Here is a 12,840-nt window from a genome sequence, read left to right as displayed (position 1 = left end):
CAGAGCAGATGACTCCAACATCTCGTCTATGAGAACATTCAGCTCGACTCCATGAAGAGATGGAACATTCTGAGAGTTTTGTTTCATTCCCGTCACAATCAAACACATCAGCCCAGATTTCACCACTTCCCTCTCCAAACCAGTCTGATCCCACAACAGACACAGCAATCCCACAATTCAGCTGTCTACAGAGGACACTGGCAGCTCTCATATCCCAGCATGCATCACACACTGTGCCCCATTTACTGAAGTACTGACGTTCAACTCGACCAGAACAGATGTCAGGACCATTGACCAGTCTGAGATCAGTGTAACCTGGACAAAGAACACAGAGCTTACTGAAATTATAAACTGATCAAATAATTACATTTTAGTTTAATTAGATTCTCTATAGAAAAGCTGAACATTGACATTTTACCAGAACATATCAGTCCCACATCATTGTCATGGGTGCAGTTTATATTATGTGAAGATGATGATGGACAGCGTTGAATGTGTGATTCATTTCCTCTGCACTGAATCTCTTTTGATCCAATCTGACCATTTCCTTCACCAAAAGCATCTTCTCCCAGCACCTGTACAGGAGCCCCACAGTCCAGCTCTCTACACACAACCTCTGCATCCTGCTGGTCAAAGGCAGCGTCACACATTGAAACCCATCGTCCTCCAAAATACATCTCCACTCTCCCAGAGCACAGATGAGACCCGTCCACAAGTCTTGATCTTCCGTAGTTTATGGTGTCTGATAATATTTACAAAAAAGTGAAAACCATCTGTCACTATGATATTATACTGATGTAAAACAAACGCAAGTTCTTTAATAATGGATTGTTTTAATGGATGAAAGTCAGTTGTTTAGACAACAAAATATGCTAATTATCAATTAAGTGCTGTAACAACAAATAGCACAAAATTATTTTTAATTGCATGTATGATGGATGAAAGTCAGATCAGTGATGCATTAACAGGGTGATGTATGGAGCAGTTCACCTGAGCATCTGACTCCAGCATTTTCATGATGACCACAGTTATGAACACCCCATCCTCCTGATCCACAGTCCTTCAGTGTTGACTCTGATCCACTACAGGCCACAGAATCCATTACGATTGGTCCGGATCCTTGTCCAAAACGAGCACTACGCACAGCCTCTACAGGTTCTCCACAGCCTATCTCTCTACACACCACTGCAGCATCAGCCATATCCCAGAGATCACCACACACTGTTCCCCACTGACCATCACGATGAACCTCCACTGTACCACTGCAGGGACTGTAACCACCAACCAGCCTAACAGTCTCAAAATCTGTCCGAGAAAGAGAAAGAGAAAGAGAGAGAGAGAGAGAGAGAGAGAGAGAGAGAGAGAGAGAGAAAGAAAGAAAGAAAGAAGAGAGAGAGAGAGAGAGAGAGAGAGAGAGAGAGAGAGAGAGAGAGACCAGACACCGAATTCAGAAAGTGAAAATTACAGAATACAGAGTTTGTTTAAAAGACTTTAAAAAAAAAAAAAAAAAAAGTGTATACTTACCAGCTGTAATGGGTGATATCAATGAGGATAGAAAAATACACATCAGATTGCTCTCCATCACCTTATACTCTAGTACACACAAAGTTCAAAATGTAGCAAACGTTTCCTTTCTACTCCCTCAAAGGCACTGAAAATTGGGTACTGTCAACCCCCTTTAAAGAAGAGAGAGAAAGTGAAAGAGAGTCTCACAGCTGTTACCTTATTAGACACAACAGAGGAAATCATCAAACACAATCACCGACAAATCAGAAAGCAACATTTTTATTTTCTCCATATATATCAATAAAGTGTGAGCGCTGATGAGCGGGACTCCTCCTCCAGCGTGAAGAGACACTTCACTGAGGACAGACTTGTGTCAGTCATATGTCAGCATAGAGATAAAGTCACACTAAACTTAAAGAGATTGATACAGAAACACTTTATTTCATACACAAAAATAGTTGGTCTTTGCTATAAATAAATTATAATAAGTTCTTTTTTGGGACAAATATGCATAATATTAAGTATTAAGTGCTATACTTTTTAACACTTTGTAACCGAAAGCACAATAAACAGTGTGCTATTAAATTATAAAATGAACTGGAGTGTTTTGTGTACAACACATAGAGGCCTATTCAGACAATATTTGTAAACAATTATTGGTTTCTGTTCCAAAGGTATTAATTTGCCATTATATTAAGCATTTGTTGATGTTGTGTTTAATACTGCAATGAGTAATTCATCCAGTAGATGGCGGCAAAACAGGAGCAGACTAGAATCTTGACCTTGTGGACAAAATTTTGTTTGGGTTGATTTCAAATATCAACAATGTCCAAAAACACGGTTGAAAAAATACATACACCTTTAATAAGATTGATCAGAACCATTGATATATACTGTTTAGGTTTAAGACACAAAAGATGCTTCCTCATCAACGGCTCAGAAATCTTCATCCTCCACTGGGACACATTAAAATATCAGGGTGTTTTTGTCTTATTGGAGACATTTGTACACTAGGAGTGTTCTGGATAAATGTAATGATGCTTGAAAGTTTAATAGGCATTAGATTTAAAATAAACAATGATTTAAGTAGTCTAATTATTATTTAGAATAGTTGTATATTTAGATTTAGACAGAACTACAGAAATAGTTGTATTGCATAATTCGTCCACAAGATGGCAGTAATACACATGATTCCCAGCATTGTGCATATACTGTATCCAAATCGGTAGCACTTTATTTTACAGTACGTGTACATTCCTGGTACATATATGGTAATTATGTTGTACATACAGGTAAAAGAGTGGAAACACAAGGTACTTACCTGACATGTATGTACATGGAAACTAATAAGAAACACTGCTGTACTTTCCAATGGTACAAACATGGTAACTACTTTGTACCTATGGACAAGGGTTGTGTAATAATAACTAACAGACACATTACTGTACTTACTCGTGGTATATACATGGTAACTATGTTGTACTCACGGACAAGTGTGGACACAAATAATAACGGACGCTTACTTACAGTATGTGCATGTTAACAACAGTACAAAACAGAGGCTTTCCAAATAGTGTTGTTTTCTCACTGATGCCGTTTAAAAAAACAAAATTGTTTTGCTGCACTATGTATGTACTTTATGTAGTGTTTTATGAACTGTTAATGTTAAATTGCTCTTCACAACAGTGCACCTTATTTTACAGTCCTTACTAGATAATATGCTTAAGCTTATTATTACAAAGGTTAAAGAGCTGGTAATTCCTATGTAATGTTTATGTACAAGGGTTCACTTTATTTTACAGTCCTATTTCCATGTACTTACTATGAAGGTACTAGTGAATTTACCAGTTAGTTAATGTGTAAGTGGCCGGTTGCATAAACTTAGCCTCTATGTTAAGACTGTGACTTAAGATCTAGTTTGACCAACAAGCAGTTAGTTAGGGCTAATCAGTCTTACTTTTCTGATTCAAATGAGACTGATCTACCTTTTATGTAACTGACTTTACAAAGTTAGTACCAGTAAGCGTGGTACAAGATACTTCTTGAGTACTGGATGATATACTATTGCGGTTCAACTTGCCTAATAGGGGTATTTTGATGACATACATACATACAGATCAGTAACACTACAACTGTACTTGGTATACTCAGTTGGTACACACTATGAAGTGCTGTATAGTTACTGCAGTGTATCATTTTGGTAAGCACATTTGTTTCACAGTAGTTAAGTAAGTGTCTGTTATGTGTCCACACTTGTCTGTGAGTACAACATAGTTACCATGTATATACCACTAGTAAGTACAGTAATGTGTCTTAATAGTTACCACACATAAGTGCCTGTTATTACCCACAATTGTCTATAGGTACATAGTTATGTTTGCACCATTGGAAAGTACAGCAGTTTCTTATTAGTTTCCATGTACATACATGTCAGGTAAGTACCTTGTGTTACTCTTTTACCTGTATGTACAACATAATTACTATATGTGTACCAGGAAAGTACACGTACTGTAAAATAAAGCGCTACCTATAAGGCTATTATATAAACAGTGATTTATGTTTAATTTTGTAATTTCACAAAAAAGCATTATTGTTTGTTTTGTTTTTATTAGTATAAATACAATAGGCCAAAAACAATACAAAAAAAGTCACAAAAGCTTTTGTGCTAAGTTTCGTTACAAAAAGATTTCAAATAACATAAAACTTGAGATTTCACAGAGTACTATGACTGTTGAATGTTCAAATGTGTTGAACAGAGGCAGTGGGTGTGGTCATTCAGTCATTCAGCCCCTCCCTCTTAGATTGACTCCTCCCCCACATAATCAAAATCTGTTATTAAACAAACAAAATCTTAAATTATTTAACATGATTCTACAATTAAAAAAAAAAAAGTTTAATGTCATGAATATTTCAAATGGAGCCTATAAACCTGGAAAAATATAATAAAAATATTTAAAAAAAGAAAGTGTTAAATATAATGTTACAATAACCTGACAGGTTTCTCATATCTTCAGTGACACTCATCACTCCTCCTGAACTCCTTCTGATCAACAGAAATGACATAAAAATGTCACACTAATTTATAAAACACTTTTTCTCATTTAATGGATCCCTTTTCCCTTAATTGATTATATGATTACACAGAAATCATGTCTAATACTCATGTTCACATACAGCTATTGTAAAAGGTGATAATAAAATGCAGTTCTCACCTGTTATCATCGTAACTCTCTGGTGCTTCCACTAAATATAAGCCAAAATACATAACTTTAAGACAGCAATTTAAAATATTATCAGTATCAAGCTTGATTAGATGAACAGTTTGTAAAATATTGATTTAAAAAAAAAAAAAGTAAAAACACCTTTTTTTAATATCAGAGTTCTGTCGGTTGGTGATGAAATCATTATCATAGCTCTCAGGTGTTTCTTCTATGAAGTAAACACGATATCACACTCAAACACACACTTTAATGAATATTTTTTCCTTCAATATACTTTAATATTGTTATTTCAAACTATTTAATTACAGAATATCAGAGCGACACCTGTCTCACGATCTGATTTCAGTCCATCAGTGATGACATCGTCATAATCTCCCGGTGTGATTTCCTTCATCTCTTCTGCAACAACACAGAATATGTTTGGATACAAAAGCCAAAAATATGTTTGCGTTGCAGGTCATATTAATCATCTGGTAATGAATCATGTGATCAGTTTCAAAAGGTCACTGCTGTTGGTGACATCATCATAATATACAGTCTTGAACTCTTTTTCTAAAAAGGAGAACAAAGTTCATGTAGAAGTAAACAGCAGTATTTAAATAGTATTGAGTCATTAGTCAAATAATTGATAGAATTTGTTAATTCCATTTATTTATTTATTTTAGGTTGAATTCAATGAAAAGTAAACTATCATTGATTCAAAGAGCTGATCTGATCATTCATATCATATTTTTACTTATTTGAAAATTAATTCGTTTTGGGAGGCTAAGTAAGCTTTTTATCTCTTCCAACTCTACAAATGCACCACATATAGATCCCTGCTTAGTGCTTATAAATTCACACAGGAAGAGATCTTAACTGACACAGTGACATAAACATGCAGCTTTGTGGTTTGGAGGTTGGTAAAGTCTCATCTACAGATTCCTCTGATAACACATCAACAACCCAGAAATATTAATAGTTACAAAACGATTTGACATTCTCAGTGAAGAGACTTTTAATAATATAGAAATCTTTTTATATAGTTAAAATTGATATGGCAGATGTGAATGATAGAAAAAGCTTTAGTTCTACAGTGGATCAGATCTGAATCACTGATGTCTCCCTTATTTCCTGATAAAGTGATATTCACCAGTTCACACTTACATATAATAGAGTAAAGAGTATGTGTATATAGGGGAGGCTCTGAGCTCAGAATGTGACCGAAACCCAGAGTACTCACCCGACCCCCCATGCCCAGCTGTGATGAACAGTTGAGTGTGAGGAGAGATGCTGAAAAACTGTTGTGTGGGACAGAGTGAGTTGGCTATTTATATAGAGGCCTCCTCACACTGACTGGGTAGATTATCTGAACGTGCTCTTCCTGAACTTTGTTAAAACATCATGATGTGATTAAGACTGAAGTATAAAGTGTCTCATTGTACTGCAAAATTTTGAATCGCACCTTACCGAGGTTTTTGCTTTACAGTCTATGGCATTCATTTTCACCAAGGTTTTCAGAATCTCTGATCACCTATATTGTAACATAATTAAATCTTTTAACATTCTCCCATGATACCTCACCGCTTTGATTGAAGTGATATTGTCTGTGATGAATCTCTTGATAAACGGCCTCAGTCTGAGTCTTTTGTAGTCCTGTGTACCATTCAGAGAGAGCTGTGAGTGTAGAGAGACAAACCTGCTGTCAGTTCACAACACATGACTGATTACACACTGAATAAGACACAATATGACAGTCTCTGGATCTCTCCTACCTCTCCTCATCACTCTTTTCCGCTGAACCAGTATAAGCAGTGGCACTAAGAGCAGTAAGAGCACAACTCCCAGTACAATCACAAGCACAGAGAGAAACGCTGCTGGAGGAGTGACTGATGTTGTGGTACTGGACAAAGACAAATCTGTCCTTGTAAAAACAGACACACACAAAGATTAAAAATAATTATTTTTAATAATAGTTTTATTTAAATTATTTTTAAAATAAAAATATTGTTAGCTCTAAATGTCAAAAAATAACTAATATTGCTCAGTGTTTTACTGTGACCTGCACAGGTGAGTCCAGCGTGACCTTTGTGGGAGCAGTCAGTGTGGTTCTTCAGGGAGAGAGGACAGTCCCACAGGTGAATCTCATTCCCTCTGCATTTGACTCTGTTCAGCCACACAACACCTTCACCAGCATCAGAGGCTGAATTCCCATCAGCTCTCAGTGCTGCTCCACAACCCAGCTGCCTGCAGACCACCTGAGCATCGCTGATGTCCCACAGATCATCACAGACTGAGCCCCACACAGCGTTATGATACACCTCCAGCCTCCCAAAGCACCGGCCCTCCCCTCCACTCAGTCTGAGAGGAACATGCTCTAAATCACACACATCAACCATCACTGACCAGCTTCAGCACAACATTTACAACAAAACATACTGAAACTGAACAAATCAAATCTGAACAAAACTAAACAGATTTATGAATTTGATTATGATTTTAAATGCAAATAAATTCTTGTTTAAATGCACAAATTTTAATAATTTATTAGAAAAATATAGACTAAACTTAATAAATTTGTTGTCTAAAAACTTACTTGAACACTGTCTCTGGTGAGGAGATGGTGAGGTAAAACATGACAGACGACTCTGAGGAGACTCACGATTTTCCTCCGCTGAGATTATAAAATGAAGAGAACTGAACATTAGGATACAAGAGTCATAACATCTCTCAGTGAAACATATCATTGTGAAAGTTTAAACCTTATAAATCATTTAAGGCTCTTTCTATCAGCTTGTATTTCAGAAACATTTACACATTATATATGCTGAAGGCGCATCTTTTTTGGCAACACTTGACACATTAATACTAACACTTACTATTTCTATTGTATTTAAGAAAAAAAATATACTTGCTACGTGTACTGTGCTGGAATAACTGGGACTAGTCACAGCATTTGCATATTGTTGCCCTATTGTTGGTTTGATTGCTTCTATTGCTCTCTTCATTTGTATGTTACTTTGGATAAAAGCGTCTGCTAAATTATTGAATGTAAATGTAAATATATAAATATTGTTTAAAGAAACATGACTATTGAGACCATCATTAAAATATCATCTCACTTGAGCAGCTGATTTTGGCCACTTCATCTTCATTACAGTCGTTCTGACCCCAGGGTGAAGATGGACACTGCCACAGATTTGAATCATGTGGTCGACATTTCACTTCATCCAGCCAGTTAGGAGCTGATTTCATTCTTGGTGTAGAATCAGACAAAGCACCAGATCTTCCACAGTTCAGCTCTTGACAGATCAGACTCGCTGTGTCTGTTTCCATCTGGTTCCAGCACACATTACCCCAGGATCCATTGTAGAAAACTTCCACATTCCCTTCACAGCCCTCAGTTAACCTGATCTCTTTAAACTCTAGATGGGGTTTGGGGTGGGGAATGAGAACCAACGAATTTAAAGAATTTAACAGTTTCGATTCCAGTTCCTTAACATTTCCATTAACAATTTTTTAGTGCTTTAAGAAATAGATATTTGAAAAGAACAAGAAATTAAAATCCACTGCCAGTGATGAGACAAATTCAATATTATATACATATAAACTAATTGTCAGATGCATGTCTTCGATTCACTAAAAAGAAGAGTCATCCGTTTAGGATTCAGACCACAATTGTCACACTGTGTGTTTCAGTAGCGAAGGAAACTCTGCCAGACTGTTTCAATATTGTATTCTGTCTGCATAAGAAAAATTTGTTAAATTATTATTTAAATTATTGTTTACCATTTACCTGAACACACGACTCCTACATCGTCCTTGTGTTGACAGTCATGTTTTCCCCAGCCTGGAGAAGAGCAGTTCCACAGGGACGTCTCATTCCCCTCACACTCCACCTCATCCAGCCATATGGGTCCAGAACCAGGACCAAACCAGGCTGGTACCTGCGGGTTACTGAGGGCCACTCCACACTGCAGCTGTCTGCACACCACATGGGCATCTTTAATATCCCAGGAGTCATCACACACTGTCCCCCATGAGCCACTGTGAAAAACCTCCAGCCTCCCTGCACAGTCTCCCCCAGAACCCACCAGCCTGATGGACCCGCGGCCTGATATTCAGAGAAAGAAAAACACATTAGCGATCACTAACAACTGAAGAATCTGCCCAGATGTTGCTCTTCTCACCAAGGCAGGTGATTGACAGCTGTTGTGTGGAGCTGCAGCTGAGAGTTTGTGGAGAGCTGCAGTTCCCCAGATGAGCTTCACTCCCAGAGCAATGGAAGCCCGTCACACATTCATGACTGTGTTCAGGACTGGAAGAGGAGCTGTAGGAGCTGTAGAAGTTCAGCACAGAGCCACAGCCCAGCTGTCTGCAGACCACAGAGGATTCAGTGAGACTCCAGGAGTCCAGCAGAACTCTCCTCCAGACCTGATGGATGGAAACTTCCACCTCCCCCTCACACTGTCTCTCTCCAGACAACCGCACCAGACCGTCATGAACAGCCAGAGAGGAATCTGAGGAGATCGGATTTTTTACTAAAATATCGCAATTTTGGAATATGCTTTACATTAATAATACATTTTACAAAATAAATTCAGAAATAAATGACAAGATAATTAATCTTTCAGTCTAAAATGAACATGTGAAATATACAATACACGAAGAGAACTGAAATATTATTTATACTATTGAGTCTTTCAGCAGAGTAATATCAGTGAATCTTCCAGTAATATGAACTCACTAGAGCAGATGACTCCAACATCTCGTCTATGAGAACATTCAGCTCGACTCCATGAAGAGATGGAACATTCTGAGAGTTTTGTTTCATTCCCGTCACAATCAAACACATCAGCCCAGATTTCACCACTTCCCTCTCCAAACCAGTCTGATCCCACAACAGACGCAGCAATCCCACAATTCAGCTGTCTACAGAGGACACTGGCAGCTCTCATATCCCAGCATGCATCACACACTGTGCCCCATTTACTGAAATACTGGCGTTCAACTCGACCAGAACAGATGTCAGGACCATTGACAAGTCTGAGGTCAGTGTAACCTAGACAAAGAACACAAAGCTTACTGAAAATGATCAAACCAAAAAGAAACCGATCAGATAATTACATTTTAGTTCAACAATTAATTCTCTCTATAGAAAGGCTGAACATTGACATTTTACCAGAACATATCAGTCCCACATCGTTGTCGTGGGTGCAGTTTATATTATTTGAGGTTGATGATGGACAGCGTCGAATGTGTGATTCATTTCCTCTACACTGAATCTCTTTTGATCCAATCTGACCATTTCCTTCACCAAAAGCATCTTCTCCCAGCACCTGTACAGGAGCCCCACAGTCAAGCTCTCTACACACAACCTCTGCATCCTGCTGGTCAAAGGCAGCAGCACACACTGAACCCCAGCCGCCTACAAGAAGCATCTCCACTCTCCCAGAGCACAGATGAGACCCGTCCACAAGTCTTGACCTTCCGTAGTTTATGGTGTCTGATAATATTTACAAAACAGAGAAAACCATCTGTCACTATGATTATGATATGGATGTAAAACAACAGCAAGTCCTTTAGTTAATAATTTAGATTTTTTTTAATGGATGAAAGTCAGTTGTTTAGACAACAAAATATGCTAATTATTAATTAAGGGCTTACGAATTGCTATAACAACAAATAGCACAAAATTATTTTTAATTGCTTGTATGATGGATGAAAGTCAGATCAGTGATGCATTAACAGGGTGATGTATGGAGCAGCTCACCTGAGCATCTGACTCCAGCATCTTCACCATGATCACAGTTATGAACACCCCATCCTCTTGATCTACAGTCCTTCAGTGTTGACTCTGATCCACTACAGGCCACATTATCCATCCAGATTGGTCCTGATCCTGGTCCAAATTGAGCAGTATGCACAGCCTCCAGAGCCTCTCCACATCCTATCTCTCTACACACCACTGAAGCATCAGGCATATCCCAGTGATCATCACACACTGTTCCCCACTGACCATTATGAAGAACCTCCACTCTACCAGCACAGGGACTGTTACCACTGACCAACGTAACATTCTCAAAATCTGTACATGAAAGAGAGAGAAAGGGATTTAACCACAGTAGTAGAACAGCTTATAATCATCTGCAGAATAATATAAAATTGAGGAATATATTCATATATAGAGAGAAGTTATCACACACAAATATTTATAGATATTCCAAGCTGAAAAACTGAAGCTGGACAAGAACATATTAAAAATCATCTTGGCATCATTAAATTGGCTGCCTATAAAAGCTCAAACAAATAATAATTATTAAAAATAATAGTTTTGGATATTTAGTGGTCCAGTGTCACAAGATCTCAATTTTATGCATCTATACACAGGCCTGTAATCAGTTTCTAGTGATATGAGGCCGTCATAAATAAAACTGCTCATTCAAACATGTATCCTTTCCCCTTTTGACAGTTGTTTTTGTACTTACCAGATGTTGTTAGAGTGACTATAGAGGAGAGTAAAACGAGTGTCAGACATCCCTCCATCTTCTTCTGCTCGTCACACTGTTTGTTTGACTCTGTTTCTCCTTCTGCTCCCTCAAACACACTGAAGAAACTGGCTCCTGTCAGTCCCCTAAAGAGAGAGAGACTCTCACAGCTGCCAATGACACTCACTGTTACCTTATTAGACACAACAGAGGAAATCATCCAACACAATCACTGACAAATCAGAAAGCAGCATTTTTTTTTCTCCATATATATATCAATAAAATGTGAGCGCTGATAAGCGGGACTCCTCCTCCAGCGTGAAGAGACACTTCACTGAGGACAGACTCGTGTCAGTCATATGTCAGCGTGGAGATAAAGTCACACTAAACCTAAAGAGATTGATAGAGAAACACTGCAGGTTATATTCAGCATCAAAGCCTGGATCTGCACACACAACATACAACACTGATGACTGACTGATCACTTACTGACACTTGATTTCACACACGAAAATACTTGATCTTTGCTTTAAATATAGAAATTATAATAAACTGAACATTTCAATTTTACTTTTTGGAAGAAATGTGTATAATATTTAGTGTATTTTACTACAATGTCATGATATTCTAACCAAGAGCACAATTAACAGTATGTTAATACATTTTTAAATAAACTGGACTGGTTGTGTACAACAAATACACAAGTTTCAGACCACATTTGTAAATAAACACTGGTTTCTGTTCCACATATGTGACCCTGGACCACAAAACCAGTCATAAGTCGCATGGGTGTATTTGTAGCAATAACCAACAATAAATTGTATGGGTCAATATTATCGATTTTTCTTTTATGCCAAAAATCATTAGGATATTAAGTAAAGATCATGTTCCATGAAGATGTTTTGTAAATTTCCTATACCGTAAATATATCAAAAATGAATTTTTGTGAGTGGATATGCATTGCTAAGGACTTCATTTGGACAACTTTTTTTGACCCTTATGACTGGTTTTGTGGTCCAGGGTCACATATATTCCTCTGGCATTATATCTAAGACATTTGTAGCTGTACAAGTTTGCTTGCAGCTGCACCTGTACGAGTGTCAATACTGCAATATCGATTTAATCCTGAAGGTGGCAGTAAAAGTATATGAGACGAACAAGCTGACATCCTTGGTTGGTTTTTTTTACAGTCTTTGGTTGGTTGGTTGGTTCAGTAAAATGTTATCTATGTCTTGTGCGGAAGACTATCGAGTAATACCAACCTACAATCATTTTTAATCAGATTCAGAATATTTCAGGAATCATGTCGCGTGATGACCCTTTTTGTGGGTTGTTTAGAATCAGAACAAGCGATGTCAGATTCGCAGAACGGTTTGATGGGTTCATTCAGACAGTTCACTCACGCACTGAATCGTTTTGGTCTCTGTAATACAGCAACGGGATTATTCAGAACACAGAGGACAAAAAGGATTAAGTTGATAATTTCCTACAATCCATAGAAACCAAACCTGCAAATGCATCCTAGTTTGGCAGCAATAAAGAAGGTCTATTGTGTTCAATATCTGAGTGTGCAGCTTAACCACACTGCAGGTAAGAAAATCTGACCAAAAGAGTATCAAAACACTAACCATAAACAAAAGCACTTA

At 37.6% G+C, this 12,840-nt stretch overlaps 2 protein-coding genes across 3 annotated transcripts in view; one reads left to right on the top strand and one right to left on the bottom strand.

The window, feature by feature from the left end:
• Positions 1-8,249, bottom strand: part of LOC127511425 (scavenger receptor cysteine-rich type 1 protein M130-like) — a 68,472-nt gene extending 60,223 nt beyond the window's left edge. Inside the window, exons 1-11 of the mRNA XM_051892233.1 lie at positions 7,829-8,249; positions 7,303-7,380; positions 6,769-7,083; positions 6,482-6,625; positions 6,291-6,383; positions 5,052-5,126; positions 4,719-4,749; positions 4,497-4,549; positions 991-1,305; positions 419-742; positions 1-315 (exon numbers count right to left, since the gene is read on the bottom strand). Of these exons, the coding sequence (XP_051748193.1) occupies positions 1-315; positions 419-742; positions 991-1,305; positions 4,497-4,549; positions 4,719-4,749; positions 5,052-5,126; positions 6,291-6,383; positions 6,482-6,625; positions 6,769-7,083; positions 7,303-7,380; positions 7,829-7,961 (1,876 nt within the window). The 5' untranslated portion in view covers positions 7,962-8,249. The remainder of the gene's footprint in view (positions 316-418; positions 743-990; positions 1,306-4,496; positions 4,550-4,718; positions 4,750-5,051; positions 5,127-6,290; positions 6,384-6,481; positions 6,626-6,768; positions 7,084-7,302; positions 7,381-7,828) is intronic.
• The window catches only part of LOC127510407 (thyroid transcription factor 1-associated protein 26 homolog), a 134,907-nt gene that overhangs the window by 62,418 nt on the left and 59,649 nt on the right, over positions 1-12,840 (top strand). The gene's annotated exons all lie outside the window — the stretch shown is intronic.

This window comes from Ctenopharyngodon idella, chromosome 4 (genome assembly GCF_019924925.1).
Source record: "Ctenopharyngodon idella isolate HZGC_01 chromosome 4, HZGC01, whole genome shotgun sequence".
NCBI lineage: Eukaryota > Metazoa > Chordata > Actinopteri > Cypriniformes > Xenocyprididae > Ctenopharyngodon > Ctenopharyngodon idella.
The sequence above is the reverse complement of the archived record's forward strand: the minus strand, read 5'-3'. Positions and strand labels throughout refer to the sequence as shown.